Source organism: Pollachius pollachius (assembly GCF_949987615.1).
Source record: "Pollachius pollachius genome assembly, chromosome: 2".
Taxonomy (NCBI): domain Eukaryota; kingdom Metazoa; phylum Chordata; class Actinopteri; order Gadiformes; family Gadidae; genus Pollachius; species Pollachius pollachius.
This window is the reverse complement of record NC_136935.1, coordinates 2,335,271-2,350,760: the sequence shown is the minus strand read 5'-3', so window position 1 is coordinate 2,350,760 and position 15,490 is coordinate 2,335,271. Positions and strand designations below refer to the sequence as shown.

Here is a 15,490-nt window from a genome sequence, read left to right as displayed (position 1 = left end):
GCAATGATCATTGAATGAGCAGTATCCACATACCTGTATCCACAGAAGCCTTGGGTTGTATGGCTGTAACAGGACCTTTAATTAAGGAGATGAGGCAAACACGACATAAGATCATCTGAATGTTCCCGGGTGCTCTATCATCATCGATCATTATTGCGACATAGTGGTGCTGGGCAACATGTTTTTACTGGAGCAGGACAATAGTTTGACTATGCATGATATATAGCCCTCTATATAGCCCTCACACTATTTACACAGATAAATGTCTGCGTATCGGGGTGTTTCCATTGGCTTACCTTTTTCGTGCATGCATTTGCGAATGCCGCAGAACTCTCTGATAATTCTTCTTCCTCTTCGCACACGACACCATGGCTTCAGGCTTTTGTTGGGATTTCTACAAAACATAAACCACCAGTGACGTCATTTCACAAAAGTCAACCAATCAACCGATGCACAGCATTGCAAGGAGGCAGGAGCTGCAGTGGTGTCGTTGGCTACGCCCACGGACCTGCAGTGGTTATGTGGCCCCAGGCCCTTGGAGGGGTCGTAATGCTCCCAGGAGGAGAAGAGGTCCCAGCCAATGCATCGATGGCCCAGGGCTGTGGTGGACACAGTGCCTCTGTAGTTGCTCCCATCTTCACTCACACACATTTTCTCTGCAAAGACACGATGCCATGAGTTACACAGTAGCTGGGTTGTACGTGCATTTGGATAGATAGACTAGCGTACTTATAAAAGAGATTTGTTTGGGATTTTTCTTTCACCTGCGTGTTTTGCTTTTTGACTCTTGGACCGTCGACGCGAGTACACCTAAAAAAGACCACAGACATTTTTGGTTACTGACTCACGTTTTAGGCTGTTTATTATTAAACAACCAAAATTGAGCCCTGCTTCCACGTTTCCTCTTTGCGGTGCTTACCTCGTCAATGCTGACCACAATGAACACCAACGTGACTAACAACTTTATATTCCTCATTGTAGCTTCCTCTTTGTCTGCGAGGGGAACTTCTGATCGCTGACTGCAGATGGACCGTGAGAGCCAAGAAGTCTGCAGAAGATGTGCAAAAACAATTTAAAACATCCTCTTTGCTGGGATTTTGTGATTTTAATTTCAGTTGAAAGGGCTGCATTCACACATACACGCTCACACACACACACACACACACACACACACAGACACACACACACAAACACACTAAAACCCCCCTCACACACACACACACACACACACACACACACACACACACACACACACACACACACACAGACTTGCATTTAAGATAAAGGAGATAGTGTTATAGGAGGATCTTCTTTTGCCTGCGTGTGTGTGTGTGTATGCAATCTATAGAGTTGGCTGTGGACATGCTATCATGAAACTATCTGCTGTATGTGCTATATTTCTGTATGTTCTCAGCCCACACTAAAAGATAGTACATGTTTGGTAAAGTAAATATAAATAATAAATTAATTAATAATAAATAAATCTTTTTCTTGTATAAACAAAATATATATTTATGTCCATGTATATACATACATATACCAGGGCTGGTTATGCATTCTATAAATACTAGTCTTCAGAGCATGTTCAGATAAACAACTGACCCCTCATGCATACATTAATAAAACAGTTAATTTAATCACAAAGTATAAAGAATGACAATATACCTGTACTGTACTTCTGATGTATCTCTTGTTCTGTAAACTGTTATTTGCTTTTGATGTCTTCTGGAAATTGCTTCTAGTGCGCTCTCTGCATAATCTGTTGAATTATTCTAGTTTCTTCTGTCCCGTTCCCAACTATGCAGATGAAACTCTTTGTCTGACTGTCTTGTCAGTTGGGATTTCAATTTATAAAACCATGGGGCTGTGAGTGGGAGGGGCTTAGGACAACTGCTTATGTTTGAGTGATCGGAACAGCCACATCAAATAAGGCCTCAACACAACTTTACAAGAGGAAGACGTCATGTCATGTGATTCACACAGAGCACATCCGCTGTTTTTTGCCAATTGAATCATGCATTTCTAAAGAAGCCACCATATATGGCAACTCATTTATGATGACAACATATGTATAGCAAAATATAATTGCATAATAACCATTACACTCTATCAACACAATAATTGTTTAACTGCTTTTACTGTATCTAATGACAAAGTCCTGCAAAAAGGGATTATTCCATTCACAGTGCAGTTCTCTAACTGCATAGTATATGCAGCTGCAGAAACACTTACAAAAGTTCCTGCCAAGTTGGTCAGGGTTACTTTTATTACATTTTTAGTTTAAAAATTACCTAATGTGATGTATTTTTCCTTTTAGATGCTAACACAACACTTGACTATCATCTAAAAACCAAGAAAATGGTGGTCGACCAAGAATCTGCAAAAGCAGCAATGAAATAATTATAATTCAGACACTGGGCCAGACTGTTTATTTAAAAATCGACACAAATGATGTAACAGAAACCGCGATACACACTCACAAGAAGGGGAACTTTTACATTGAAGTCATGAGTTGCTTATCGGCCCAATACTGGAGGTTGTAACATTTCCTCTCGGCTGGACAGGGGATGCCCAGGGAGGCTGTCACTACCTGGCCTCAGGGCTAGTAAAACGTAAGCTGCCATATGTAGTGTGGAAAGGGCCTGCCTGTCACAATCATTGAATTAGGAAACATAAAATCCCACAGTGTATGAACCCCCACAGGTGGTCTATGACTAAGTATTGCTTGGAATGAGCGTTTGAGTGTGTGTTTTTGTTTATGTGTGTGTTTGTGTGCACTCAGATGTGAGAGAGTGTGTGTGTGTCTGTGTGTGTGTGTGTGTGTGTGTGTGTCTTTGTGTGTATATGCAAGAGTGTGTGTGAGTTCAGTGTGTGTGGTGTGTGTATCCCTACAACACCTAGAGAGTTAGACGATAATTGGGTCTATGCTCTTACAGGACCTCAGTCAGATAGGTAAGCATGACCAAGATTACAGGGAGATCAAATGAGTTAAAAAATACACATGACAGATACAACTTGAACGCACAACTCAAGGAGAAACTCAAAATGAGAGAGAGACAAAAATCAGGGCGAAGATGTTGCAAAATGCTAGAGCTTTTTTATTTGATGTGAGAACTTTTAGAATACAACTTGAGAACATGTTGAACAAGTTGAAGTCTGAACTTGAACTTGTTTACATTTTCCAACACTTGAGGGCCAAATTTGAAATCACAGAAAAAAAAATGTGATCCATCATTTACTCCTATGACTTGTTTCTACTTGAACAATTTTCCAGGAGGCTTCCAATTTTTTCTCGGTCATGACAATCTTAGTCGGTAACTGCAACCTGGCAAACGTCCTCCTTCGCATAAAAATGACACACACACCCACACTCACTTGGCAGGCATCTCTGCTCCAGTCTGGATTGGAGGCACAGAGCAAAAATGGTGAACAACATTTATCGCAAAAATCACTTTTTGCGATAAATGTGTTGCAAAACTGGGGGTCGGGATGGGGGGGATTAACCATTTAAGAATCAGAAGACAAAGCTCTCTAGTCCAGCTGCATCTCTCTGGTTCAACTCCAGCTGATTTGGTTTCATGCTGGCCAATCAACCCCGTTATGGTTAGGGTTATGGCAACTCAGTCACCCGAGGAAAGAGGATCTATTTTCAGGCCTATGTTTCTGCAAACCACCGATACTTTGAAACTCAACGATTCTGAACCAAAAATATGTTTTATGTCAACGTTTATCGATACCTTTATATCAACGTAGTGAACTGTAACTTCTCCTGGTGCTTTTATTTTCCCTTTTTCTGTATTTTGAGGTTATGGAATTGGTGTCGTCTATTTTCTGGTTAACCCTCAGTATATGTTTTATTACAGATTCAAACATCTGGAAGGATATATATATATATATATATATATATATTTTACTACTCTGTTTCTATTAACCAACGTAATAGTGCTCTTTACTAATTATTTTTCATCTATTTACTCACTAAAGATACATTATTTTAGACGCGGGCAGCTGAGCTTCAGTAAATTGTTTTGTTTTGTTTCTAAATACATTCATTTCGAAAATGCTGACGTCTGTTGGAAATGAGGAAGGAAATGCATAAAGAGTAAATATACCACGACATCACGAGTCATATTTATGTCATAAGACATCTCGTTCAAGGTTACATGTATGGGTCTGGGTACACTGGGGTGGACCCAGTAGCCTTGGACTATGAGTGGTTGTCCTGTCCCGAGCCACCATATCCGAACCCCTCCACCAACGGTGGATACGACATTGTCAGTTACGAGATGCATGTGTTGGCCTGCGTTGTTGACTCATGTATAGCTATAGCTTTAGGCACATGAGCTACAGGCCCCAATGGGTCCAGGATTTGCTCAAGAATGATTACATTTCTTTTTCAAGAAGCTGTTGAAACATTCAGTGTACTGGTCCCTTTTAGTGGTATAGTTATAACCTACTAATAGTCAAGTAAAGTCAAGTTTACATAACAGTTACAGTCTCAAAGGGCTTAACAGGCCAAATATGTTGGACATCCCCTAGCACTAGCTACGGGATGTCCTTCCTTCTCTAAAAACATAGAGAAGGAACGCAAATTGGGTATCCCATGTCTTCTACGATTGGTTTAGCTGTGCATTTGGTGCCATAATTGGCGTAACACTTTTAGTATAAGTGAATTGTTCGAAATATAAATTAGGTATTGGCCATGGTTATGAGGTGCTGGCCAGTGAGCAAGCGTAAAGCCGTCAGGTTGGGTGGCCAGGCGTCCGGTCACGAGCTCAGCAACACACTAATACAGAGACAGCATTATGGTTGGATGGGACAGGGTTGACCAAGAACATGTAGGACACCTCTGATCGAAGACCTCTCGGCAGCAGCTACTGCTGCAAGTGAGGGCTGAGGGATAAAGGCAGGAACTAGGGCCCAGGGATTTGTTCACTTTCCTCTTATAATTGTTTTTTTGTATTATAATAATAATAAATAATCACACCAATTTCAATTTTAATAAGACATTAATCTATCACTTAACATGTACTTTTGTGATTGTTGATTAACTATGGCTTGAGTAGACAAGGCCTGCTACTGCTCTTCAATAACGTCTGTTGGGTTTGTAATGTTGGAAAAGCAAAAATGGAGGAGAGATCAAAAGGGATGAGGGTGGGGTTCCAAAGAGTAAAATAAAAAAAGTTAAGGAAGCCCTCAATCAGAAGTTACCGTCACAAATGGAAAAATGAACAGGTATCTTTAAACCGTTGCCATCTGGGCCAGAAGTACGCTAAACATAGAGACAGCATCGTTACACACATTGATACGAAGGGAGGTGAGTCATTTTTGCGTTGGGCAAAATGGCTAATGGTCAAGAGGTGCTGAGTTGTTAACCTGTGGTTACAGTAATATCCTCAGTGGCAGGGGCGAGGCTAGCCCATTTTTAGGGGTGCTGAAGCACCCTTAAAAAGGGGCTCAGCACCCCTAAAACTTGGGAGTAAGAAATGTTATTCTAAAAATTATATTTGTTCGTCTTTGAAATTGTTAAATAATGTCCAAAACATAAAATCTTTTGAGTTAGTTGAACCAATGTTAAAATTATGAAGTTATTTTTCAATAGAAATATTTTTTGTTTTTGTGTGAAAAAAGGGTGGGTGGTGTGGCAGTGGGGCTCATTGAGTGCTCAGCACCTCTAAAGCTCTGACCCTAGAATCGCCCCTGCTCAGTGGTATTAATGAAACGTTCTGTTATGTTTGAGTTGCCATAGTTGTTAGCTCTGCACTGTTTGCCCAGTTGTTAGGCATAAGTCATTTGGTTTTTGGGCATTTGCTTGTACGCTAATGTACTTGTATTTTTATTGCATCGATTAGTAGCCTTTTATAAAGTGAATCACTCATGCGTGTTTTAAAAACTGCACGCAGTGCGCCATCTAGTGAACAGAACTGCGCCTCGTTGCCAGACAAGTATTAAACTACGCTTTTTTATGCAGACATCAGAATCATTTTAACAAGCTAATAACAAAGTAGTAATTATTTTTTCGTGTAAGACGATGTGCCGTTTGGTGTGTACGCAGTTTGGGCGTGATCGGCAGGGATTTAAGAGAAAACCCGAATCTCTTACTGCCCGCTTGTCGTAGTCACGTGACCACTGATCTCCAAACAATAACTCAGCTGCAGGCATGCTGCTTATCCCGGGTACATATGCATCTGCTACGCATATACGCATGCGTAGTGCGTCTGTTCGAAGTAAATAGTACTTTCACTTTGTGGACGATGTTGATGCAACGTGGCCTGGCGATTTCCATGTATAATAACACTAATGAAAGTTGAATGGGACTAGTTTGACTGATTGGTAAGTTTGAAAGGCTCAAGCCTTCACAGTTTGTATCCCTGTTTAACATCTGAAAGTATCGAAGAACTCAAAGGGAAAACAAAACCAGGCAAAGAGGCCAATGAACAACACCCATGGATATCTTATTTCACACATGGATTCAAGTAGGCGAACTAGCAACTACATAATAACATGCACATTACGTTCCAATAACGTATACACAACTTTTTCAACACTTTATTTACGTCTTTATTAGACTGTTCGATTTGTGTGTACCCGCCCCATGCACGGATTGTGGTTGATCGCTATCATCCTAAACGTTTACCCAATGCTCACTGAAGGGTTGTCATCTTTTTCAAGGTCTACCAGGTGGAGAACATGGAGAGAGCTGCCCTCAGACAGACCCAGCAGTGCGGTCCCTGGGAGATGAAGGAGCGGCTGGGAACAGGAGGATTCGGCCATGTGAACCTCTACCAACATCTAGTAAGTAGGCCTACATTCCACATGTGGAATTAGATGTGCTATGGCTCTCACTAACTTGACCTTTTTTTTTTAAACATTGTTATTCAGCACTTTTATGAATTGTTGTAGTTACACTTTTGGTTTCAGGCTATGATTGCCTTGCTTGTAAGTGGCTGTTGATAAAAGCGTCAGCTGAATTACGTAATGTTAAAGTTGTGTGTCCTTTATTTATTGTTTATCTATTCCTTATTTGTACATGTTTTATGTGTTTCTTGGAATAGGAGACGGGAGACAAGATTGCTTTGAAACTTTGCCGCCTAGAATTGAACCAGAAGAACAAAGATCGCTGGAGCAGAGAGATACAAATAATGAAAAAGTAATTATGGCTTGTGTCCCACCCATTTTTGATAGGCCAGCATGCGGACAATATATATACAAATAGTGGACTGCTGAACAAACTAAACTGTTCTCTGTGTATCAACAAATCTCCAAGCGCAGGCTGAGTCATGTGAATGTAGTGGAAGCAAGGGAAGTTCCTCTAGAACTGAGTTCCATTGGACTCAATGACCTACCTCTACTGGCCATGGAGTACTGCTCCAAAGGAGATCTACGCAAGGTAGACGACAACAGCATACACCCCTCATTACAATTGTAGGGATGGGGTTTTTGTTATCTATGTCTTACACATATTTGAAAGGTTTCCAGATTAAAGACTAAAAATGAATTCCTCTTTCAGATGCTGAACAAGCCAGAAAATTGTTGTGGGCTTAAGGAAAGTGAGGTTCTCTCACTGCTCAGTGACATAGGTGTGTTTTTAAATTCTTCATCACGCATTCCAATTGAAAAAGCAAGGCTGGTTGCAGTGTGTAGCTGACAGTCGCGCGTGGATGATATCTAACGGCATACGCACCAATGGCAATGATGTTGCCTTTTGCCTAACTCACACAGGTTCTGGTATCCGGTACCTCCACGCCAACAAGATCATCCACCGAGACCTCAAGCCAGAGAACATAGTCCTTCAGGATGTCAGGGGGAAGGTGCGCTCTCCTTATCCTGCATAACATGTGGTCCATGTTCCTGTTCTGTGCCTGTTCTCATTGTGCCCTTGATGGTTTTTGACCACAGCTCGTCCACAAAATCATTGATCTGGGCTATGCAAAGGACCTGGACCAGGGTAGCCTCTGTACATCATTTGTGGGTACTCTGCAGTATCTGGTAAGCATCTTGGCAAATATGGCAAGTTTAATGCAAACTGAGGCTCTAAGCCAATGGTCACCATCCTCTGACTTTCGGTGGACCACTTAATTGTCCTCAAGCCCTGATGTGGACCATCTCCTATGCAAAAGGTCAAACGTAGATAAATACTGAGACGAGCAAAGAGTGCCAGCAGCCTCATGATATACAATCATTAAAGCAGAAAAGGCCAAGACCAGTTGGAAACTGTGGAAGGATAAGTCAGCAATGCTGCTAATGCGTGTTTAAGTGTTTATTTAGCAAACTACGCCCCTAGGTTCCCTAATCCTCCAGTTCACTCTCTCTTATTTTCTCCTCCTTACAGAACAATACAGAACAATTATCGCTTGAGTTTGTTGTACATTTCCAGAAATCAATCCCACGTACATCCTGTAGTGGGTGCGACAGGTTGTAAAACACTGGCCTAAGCAAACCAGCCCTTAATATTGTCCTTTATGTTTTTCAGGCTCCAGAGCTTTTTGAGAACAAGCCCTACACGGTGACTGTGGATTACTGGAGTTTCGGGACGATGATATTTGAGTGTGTGTGTGGCTTTCGGCCCTTTCTACACCACATGCAGCCTGTGCAGTGGTGAGGACGCTACACACCATTACTTCCTCTCTTCGGTTACGTTGGGAGTTTATTAACTTTTGGTGTCTTTTAGGACGAGTAAAGTGAAGAATAAAGGTCCTAAAGATATCATGGCTGTCGAGGACATGAATGGAGAAGTCAGATTCTCGACACACCTTCCCTATCCAAACAACCTCAGCAGGTGCCCTTGAAAATCCGTCCTAGTTTTCGTGTAACATTGGGTACAAATGTTTCCAAAACACCTCACTCATGATTGTGTGTGTGTGTGTGTGTGTGTGATTGTGTGTGTTTGTGTCGGTGTGTTTAGACCCTTACTGGAACCTGTCGAGTCTCTTCTGCAGATGATGCTCCTGTGGGACCCTGCTACTCGAGGGGGGGGCTCAGACCCTGACAGCAACCAGCCCTGCTTTTACACCACATTACACAATATCCTCAACATGAAGGTGAACACTCTGGCGCTTCTCAGGAGATTCAAAGCACACATTACGTATGTATGCGTCTTACATTACGATCGATACATTATGAAGAAAGTCCTAGCAACTGAAGGGTGGCTGGATCAATCCTCGGTTCCTCCAACCTTGAGCGAGATGCTTAGGTACTTCTCTCTCTCTTCTTCCGCCATGCCGGTTCTCTCCTTGCATGTTTGACACCGCCGCCGGTGTCCAAATGCGTCCATGCATGGCTGGATGTGAGATTCAGCGGTACGGCGCTTTGAGTGGACGCTGATGTTCAACACTTTGTGAACACAGTAGCTGTGTTCGAAATCGTTCCCTATCATGGATATAGTGCACTATATAGGGTGCTCGCCATTTTGTAGTGGTGTTCGAATTCTCAGTGGTTAATTTCATGCACTATATAGTGCACTTAAAATACCCAAAATTCGAGTGTACATACGATGTTCCCTACATGTTACTCCCGTATACCACAATGCAATGCAATCGTGTTTTTCCGGAGGAGAAGAAGAAGCTGAATAACCGCGAAAACGAATACATTTAATGATGGAGTCTCTGTCTTTCGTTTAGAAATGTCAACAATTTATTTGGGATTTAACATAGAAAATTTAACATTCAAAATTAATAAAAACAACCTTGATCAAGGAAATGTAACACTCAACATCAATACAACCTCCGGCTTTCTTCGCGAGTGCCCGGTTTGTTTACACGATGTGGGCGCGTCTGTCTGCGTCACACAAATACCTGGCGCATTCACTGACACAAACAACGTTTAGAAATGTTCAGCGTGGTGTCCGAATTGTCGTCTGTCCGTTCCCTATGTACAGTCCCTCCAGAGAAACGCGGCGTTTTTTTGTGATTGTTGCGGCCAAAAATCCTTGATTATGCGGCATGTTTTCTTAAAAAATGCGATGAAATATGCGGCATATTTATGCAATTTTATGCGATGAAATTGCGGGAACTTGCGAAAATTGCGGGAACTTGCGAAAAAATGTGGGAACTTGCGGAAAATACAGCTTTTCGATGACGTTCACATCGCGTAATTACGTCACTTCATAACGTTCCTATGGCAACAGGGGGAAATGGCTGCTTTTGTGTGAAGTAAACGCAACATTTTTCAACTTTCTGCTAAGATATGTGACTTTTTTGCAACGAAAATGCGGGGATTATGAAATCATGCAAGCCCCGCATATTTTGCGCGGAAATCGGCAATTTATGCGGTGAAAGTGCGGCATATTTGAAAAAATGCGACCCCCGCATGAATATGCGGACTTTGGCTGATTATGCGTTGAATTATGCGATCGCATAATCGCGTTTTTCTGGAGGGACTGTATGTAGTGCGCTATATCATGAACACTACATAGGGAATAGTGAGTGAGTGAATAGGGAACGATTTCGAACACAGCTATTTTCTCCCCCCCCCCCCCACCAAGGTGATCCACGTGCTGGACATGACGTCGGCCCAGCTGCACTCCGTAGTGTTGGGCCCCGAGGAGAGCCTGCACTCCCTGCAGCAGCGCCTGGAGGACCACACCCACTCACACGTCCCCCCCCGCTGCCAGGAGCTGCTCCTGGAGACGGGGGTCTCTCTGGACCCTCGCTGGCCCCCCGCCCACTGCCTCCCAGAGGGGCTGGTACGTTTAGACCTGAGATTATCGAGCGATTAAGTTAAGTTATGGCTTTTTTTGTCCCTTTTTTTGGGGGGGAAATTCGGTCTCTGCTCTTAACCCCTCCGGGAGCCGGTGAACCCCCCCCCCCCCCCCCCCCCATGTGTTCACCGGTGGGCAGCCGCGGTGCAGCGCCCGGGGAGCAGATGGGGGTTGCGGGTGCTTTGCTCGAGGGCGCCTCATCCGTGGATGAGGCCGTAGGAGGGTACTGCACGACTACTCTCCCCGTCCACATTTTCTTCTCGCCTACCGGTCGGGATTCAAATTCGGCCACCTTCCGGCTACCGGTCCAACTCCTTAACCAGTGGGCCACGGACGCCTCCGATAAGGACTGCTGTACCATGCCCTATAACATGAGAATCCACATCAATTACAGATGTGCGTGAGCTGTCCACTGCTACTGTGTAACTAACTCGATCTAAAGGTTATGGTGAACACACCATTATCTGGCGATGCACAAATGATGGTTGTGACATGACCTACTTTTTAGAGCAGTTGCACCAACACCGAGGCCACACAACATGACGATCGTGTTGATCCTCCCGTAGCGCTTTGCGGCTGGTTGTTTGAATAAAAGATGCAAAATATATTTTGCATCTATGATAATATATTCAGCGCCCAAATTATCTGATGATTTGGACAGCAGGGCTTAAAATGTGCACAGAGCTGGTAGATGGCAACGATCATGGCACGATCATGGCACTCGGCCAAGCGGCGTATCTTCTTATCAGAACACCTTCTTATGGTCATGTGATGTGGACCCCAGGTCATCTCTAAACAGCACACAGAGACCCCCTCATGCCCGCCCAATGGTTCACTATGGGTGCTGTTCTCCACAGTCCGGCTGGGACCGGTCCATAGTGTACCTCTTCGACAAGAGTCTCACCAAGTACTCTGGCCCGCTGACCGCCAGACCTCTGCCGGACAGCGTCAACTTTATAGGTGAGCGGTGTGCTCTGACCTCATGTTTCTCCTACTTCTGATGCTGTCGCCGTCGCGGCCATTAGCGTGATGCCGTGTGGTCCGTTACAGTGCGAGAGACCAAGACCCAGCTTCCGCTCGCCGCGCTGAGGAAGGTGTGGGGGGAGGCGGTCAGCTACATCTGTGGGCTGAAGCAGGACTACGCCCGGCTGTACGGGGGGCGGGAGGCCGCCATGTAGGTGAACCGCTCGCACACGTGTGGCCGGGCCATGTCGCGGATCGGATTCAATCTTTCACATAATCAAGTGCATGCTGTGTGATCTCAACTTGATTCAGGGTTCATTAGAAAAGCGGAGCCATCTGTGTGTAACCATTTTTGACGAAATCACTATTTTCTTGTGTAGGGCGGTAGTTTATTATATTATAGCACACAAAGAACCAGAATTCAAAAGTTTTTAAAAATCTGGATTGGAAAGTGTGTCTAAATGTGTTAAACCATATCATGGGGAGACACACAGACACACTACTGCACACAAACACAAATGTTGACTTGAAATCCAAAATAAGATCATGCATCTATGTTCCTGTGTGGGTTTAGGCGGAGTCTGCTACATTACAACACAAACCTAACGCGCTACAAGAACATGCTGTTCTCACAGTCCCAGCAGCTCAGAGCCAAGCTGGCCTTCTTCAAGATCAGCATCCAGAACGACCTGGAGCTCTACTCTGAGCAAAGACACACGGGCATTTGTGAGTACACTTTAGGCTCTCAAAGTTCTCATTGGTTCTCAAAGTGCGGCTTGCAGGCCAATGGCGGCCCGCAGAAACATTCCAGGCGACCCGCAATGACATACAGATGTAAGTAAAAAAAAAAGAAAAAAGATTTTATTTTTTTTATTATATCGATATTAATTTCAACAAAAATAAATAAATATAAAGAGAAAAGTCGACTCTCTAGCTCTCAATTAAATCCTGTTACTTTTGTTAGTTTTAATCCGACTGTACATTACTTTGAAAGGATGAACCTCGGTTTCGTGATTTAGTCTGGGATGCTGACGGCGTTTCCCGCCTAATTTTTTTTCATTTGGTGGCCCTCAAATTTTGGGTTCCTAAATTGGCCCTCAGCTGTCAAAACTTTGAGAACCCCTGCTTTAGGCTGTTGTTGTTGCTCCAGTAATGGGTCAACTATTTACTATTTAACTATTTAGTCACTAAGCCGATACTTTTATCCAAAGCCACTGCTTCTAAAGATTATGCATATTAGATCTCTGGATGCCTACAGGTAGGCTGTGGAACTTTGGATCTGAACCCAGAACCTTTCATCTGGAAGTCTAACCATGTGACTCTCCTGTATCTGTCTCTCTCTGGTGGAACTGTCTCACCAGCTTCAGAGAAGATGCTGAAGACCTGGAAAGAAAACGAAGAGAAGGCTGCTGCGTTTACACAGGTGGGATGTTATCCATGGAGACCACAATATACACTGTATGTTCCTACCTTGACTCCAACGGAGAGGATGGTCAGTGATACCTTTGGTCTGTATCTCTACTGTTTCCTTCTGTAGGTGGCTGAGGTCGGTTATCTGGATGAAGAGATTGTCTCTCTGCACTGTGAGATTGTGGAGTTGAGGAGAAGTCCATTCGCTCGCAGTCAAGGAGACGTTATGGGACAGCTGTCAGTATTTCAGTATTCTGTAGAAACTGTAATATTTTCACATGGGTGAATATATGCGTTCATGTTTCACTGTTTGTTTTCTCCTCCAGGGAGGAGAAAGCCATTGAACTCTACAAGCAACTGAAAGCCAAATGCAAAAGTTAGTGTGAAATATGTACGGTATAACCTTTTAAAGGTGTGTTGTGCACATCTGTGGACTGTGTACCTGTGTACCATTTGTGTTCCTGCGTGTGTATGCAACTGATTGTCTTGCCATGGCTCTGGTGGATTTAATTAACGATGGGTTATGTATATTCTGTGCAGGTCCTGACCCTCCACACGGTTACAGCGATAGCTCCGAGATGGTGAAGGCTATTCTTCAGACAGTTCAGAACCAGGACCGGGTGTTGAAGGACTTATACACTCACCTGAGGTACTCCTTAAGCAGAGTGAAGGACAGCAACATTTTTTTATCATATTTCGTATCTTAAAATTCTAATACGAAAGTTACTTACGCAAGTCAAATAGCTAAATAATTTCTGAGAAGATTTTTTTAATTTTTTTATATTTAATATAATATTTGTTTTATTAAGTCATGTAATAGAGGGATAAACTTAATGATCACATAAGTAGACATCTGGTATGTACGTTTTCTGTTTGTTGTTATCTGAGTAGTAACTTCAGCGAACTGTAAATGGGCTCTGAATTGACTTGAAGGAAAATATTACTACTAAGCTTGCAAGGCATCCGAATTGAGAAATGTAATGATATTTAACCATTGTGTCGTCTCCTTGTTAGCGTGAAGGCCCAACAACAGAAAACATATACAATGCTCCTTTACACAATTTCCAGAAAACATGTCTGATTTTGTTTTTGGCTCTCTTGTCGTCAACAGCACCATACTGGTGTGTAAACAACGCATCGTCGATCTGTTCCCTAAGCTGGAGGGGGCGGTAGAGAGCATCAAGGCAGCGGAGACGACAGTGATGCAGATGCAAATGAAGCGACAGAAAGAGTTCTGGTATCTGTTGAAGATTGCCAGGGTGAGTCCACTGACCCCCAATAAAATTCACTTAACATAACACTCCCTCACTTCGGCCTATATGAAGTACAAAGGCCATTGCTATGGAAGCTGTAAAACCATAATGTTGTTTCTTGTTAATAGTATAACTGCTCCATATGTGTTCAGATTTTTGCTTGTGAAGTACCATTTCCTTTGCTCTTATATCTAACATATACTTTGATTGTTGACTTTAGCTAAAACGTTCTGCTATATTACTAGATATTAACTATTTTATAATGTTGTTAGGCCAAGACAGAACCTCGGTCACTACCAACTGTTCACAAGACAACTGCAAGGTAAGCCCACCGACATTACTGGAAAACCTTTCTCTTGGTGTCTGTGAATATCTATCTATCTAGAATGTTCTTTGGGCGGAGCCTGGAGGTGTGTTTGTCTTATGTCTGCTGGTCTTGCAGTGAGACGGTTCATCAATTATTGGAAGAGAATCAGCATTACCTCAGTCAACTGACTTCTCTGCTTCAGGACACGACTCAAGAGACTGGAAACAGTGTCATGGTACAATACTAAATGTTATCAGTATTCATGTAATGAAACATATACAGTATCCATTTAATGTGACAGTACTCATGGAAAGAAAAGTGTCATACCGCTGTGGCTTTTATTCTAAACCTTACTTAATATGGGCAAGAGCGCTCTTTGGTTGATTAATATGAACCCTAAAGTCCCCTTTTCACCTTTTATTTTCTAGGATGAGGACTGGAGTTGGATACAGCATGATTCAGGAAAAGCTCAGTCTCTGATCTCATAAAGTTGTATATAATGAATGAAGTCTGCCTTATGGTGATCATCTTAATATATGAAGAACCATACACTGGCTAAATCCTTTCTGATGCACACTCAAAATATCATGCATTTATTTAGCAGCATAAGCTAAGACACTACTGTTTAAACTACATGTATGGATTTATATTTTAAATTCTATGTTTAAATGTAATGCCAGTCTGCTGTATTTATTTGTTGGAGTGAAAAACAAGAATTTGAATGACAAAACGTATTACATGTATGTGCAAAATGTATCTTTAGATACCGATTTGTTTGTCAAAATGTTACATGAATAAAGAATGCCTGTTGGTTTGTTATCGCCCGGATTGTTTTTAGTTACAAGGAAACTGATTTGA

At 42.7% G+C, this 15,490-nt stretch overlaps 2 protein-coding genes across 2 annotated transcripts in view; one reads left to right on the top strand and one right to left on the bottom strand.

The window, feature by feature from the left end:
* LOC307071608 (urokinase-type plasminogen activator-like) overlaps nucleotides 1-1,806 on the bottom strand; it is a 4,332-nt gene extending 2,526 nt beyond the window's left edge. Inside the window, exons 1-6 of the mRNA XM_079730646.1 lie at nucleotides 1,666-1,806; nucleotides 920-1,048; nucleotides 765-810; nucleotides 509-656; nucleotides 297-394; nucleotides 34-75 (exon numbers count right to left, since the gene is read on the bottom strand). Of these exons, the coding sequence (XP_079586772.1) occupies nucleotides 34-75; nucleotides 297-394; nucleotides 509-656; nucleotides 765-810; nucleotides 920-976 (391 nt within the window). The 5' untranslated portion in view covers nucleotides 977-1,048; nucleotides 1,666-1,806. The remainder of the gene's footprint in view (nucleotides 1-33; nucleotides 76-296; nucleotides 395-508; nucleotides 657-764; nucleotides 811-919; nucleotides 1,049-1,665) is intronic.
* Nucleotides 1,807-6,220: 4,414 nt separating this feature from the next.
* Nucleotides 6,221-15,426, top strand: LOC307071643 (inhibitor of nuclear factor kappa-B kinase subunit alpha-like). Its single transcript, XM_079730694.1, has 22 exons — nucleotides 6,221-6,333; nucleotides 6,673-6,795; nucleotides 7,056-7,150; nucleotides 7,273-7,390; nucleotides 7,511-7,580; nucleotides 7,723-7,811; nucleotides 7,900-7,989; nucleotides 8,474-8,598; nucleotides 8,672-8,779; nucleotides 8,906-9,041; nucleotides 10,484-10,684; nucleotides 11,557-11,659; nucleotides 11,750-11,873; nucleotides 12,237-12,388; nucleotides 13,024-13,085; nucleotides 13,200-13,309; nucleotides 13,399-13,448; nucleotides 13,613-13,721; nucleotides 14,184-14,331; nucleotides 14,598-14,647; nucleotides 14,768-14,867; nucleotides 15,061-15,426. The coding sequence occupies exons 2-22, from the start codon at nucleotides 6,691-6,693 to the stop codon at nucleotides 15,118-15,120; spliced, it is 2,205 nt and encodes a 734-aa protein (XP_079586820.1). The 5' UTR covers nucleotides 6,221-6,333; nucleotides 6,673-6,690; the 3' UTR covers nucleotides 15,121-15,426.
* The last annotated feature ends 64 nt before the right edge of the window (nucleotides 15,427-15,490 follow it).

Coding starts and splice junctions, on each gene's coding strand:
- LOC307071643 (XM_079730694.1), top strand. CDS start 6,691: ATGGAGAGAGCTGCCCTCAGACAGACCCAGCAGTGCGGTCCCTGGGAG. Junction 7,581..7,722: donor CTCACTGCTCAGTGACATAG/GTGTGTTTTTAA, acceptor TAACTCACACAG/GTTCTGGTATCCGGTACCTC. Junction 14,868..15,060: donor AGACTGGAAACAGTGTCATG/GTACAATACTAA, acceptor TTTATTTTCTAG/GATGAGGACTGGAGTTGGAT.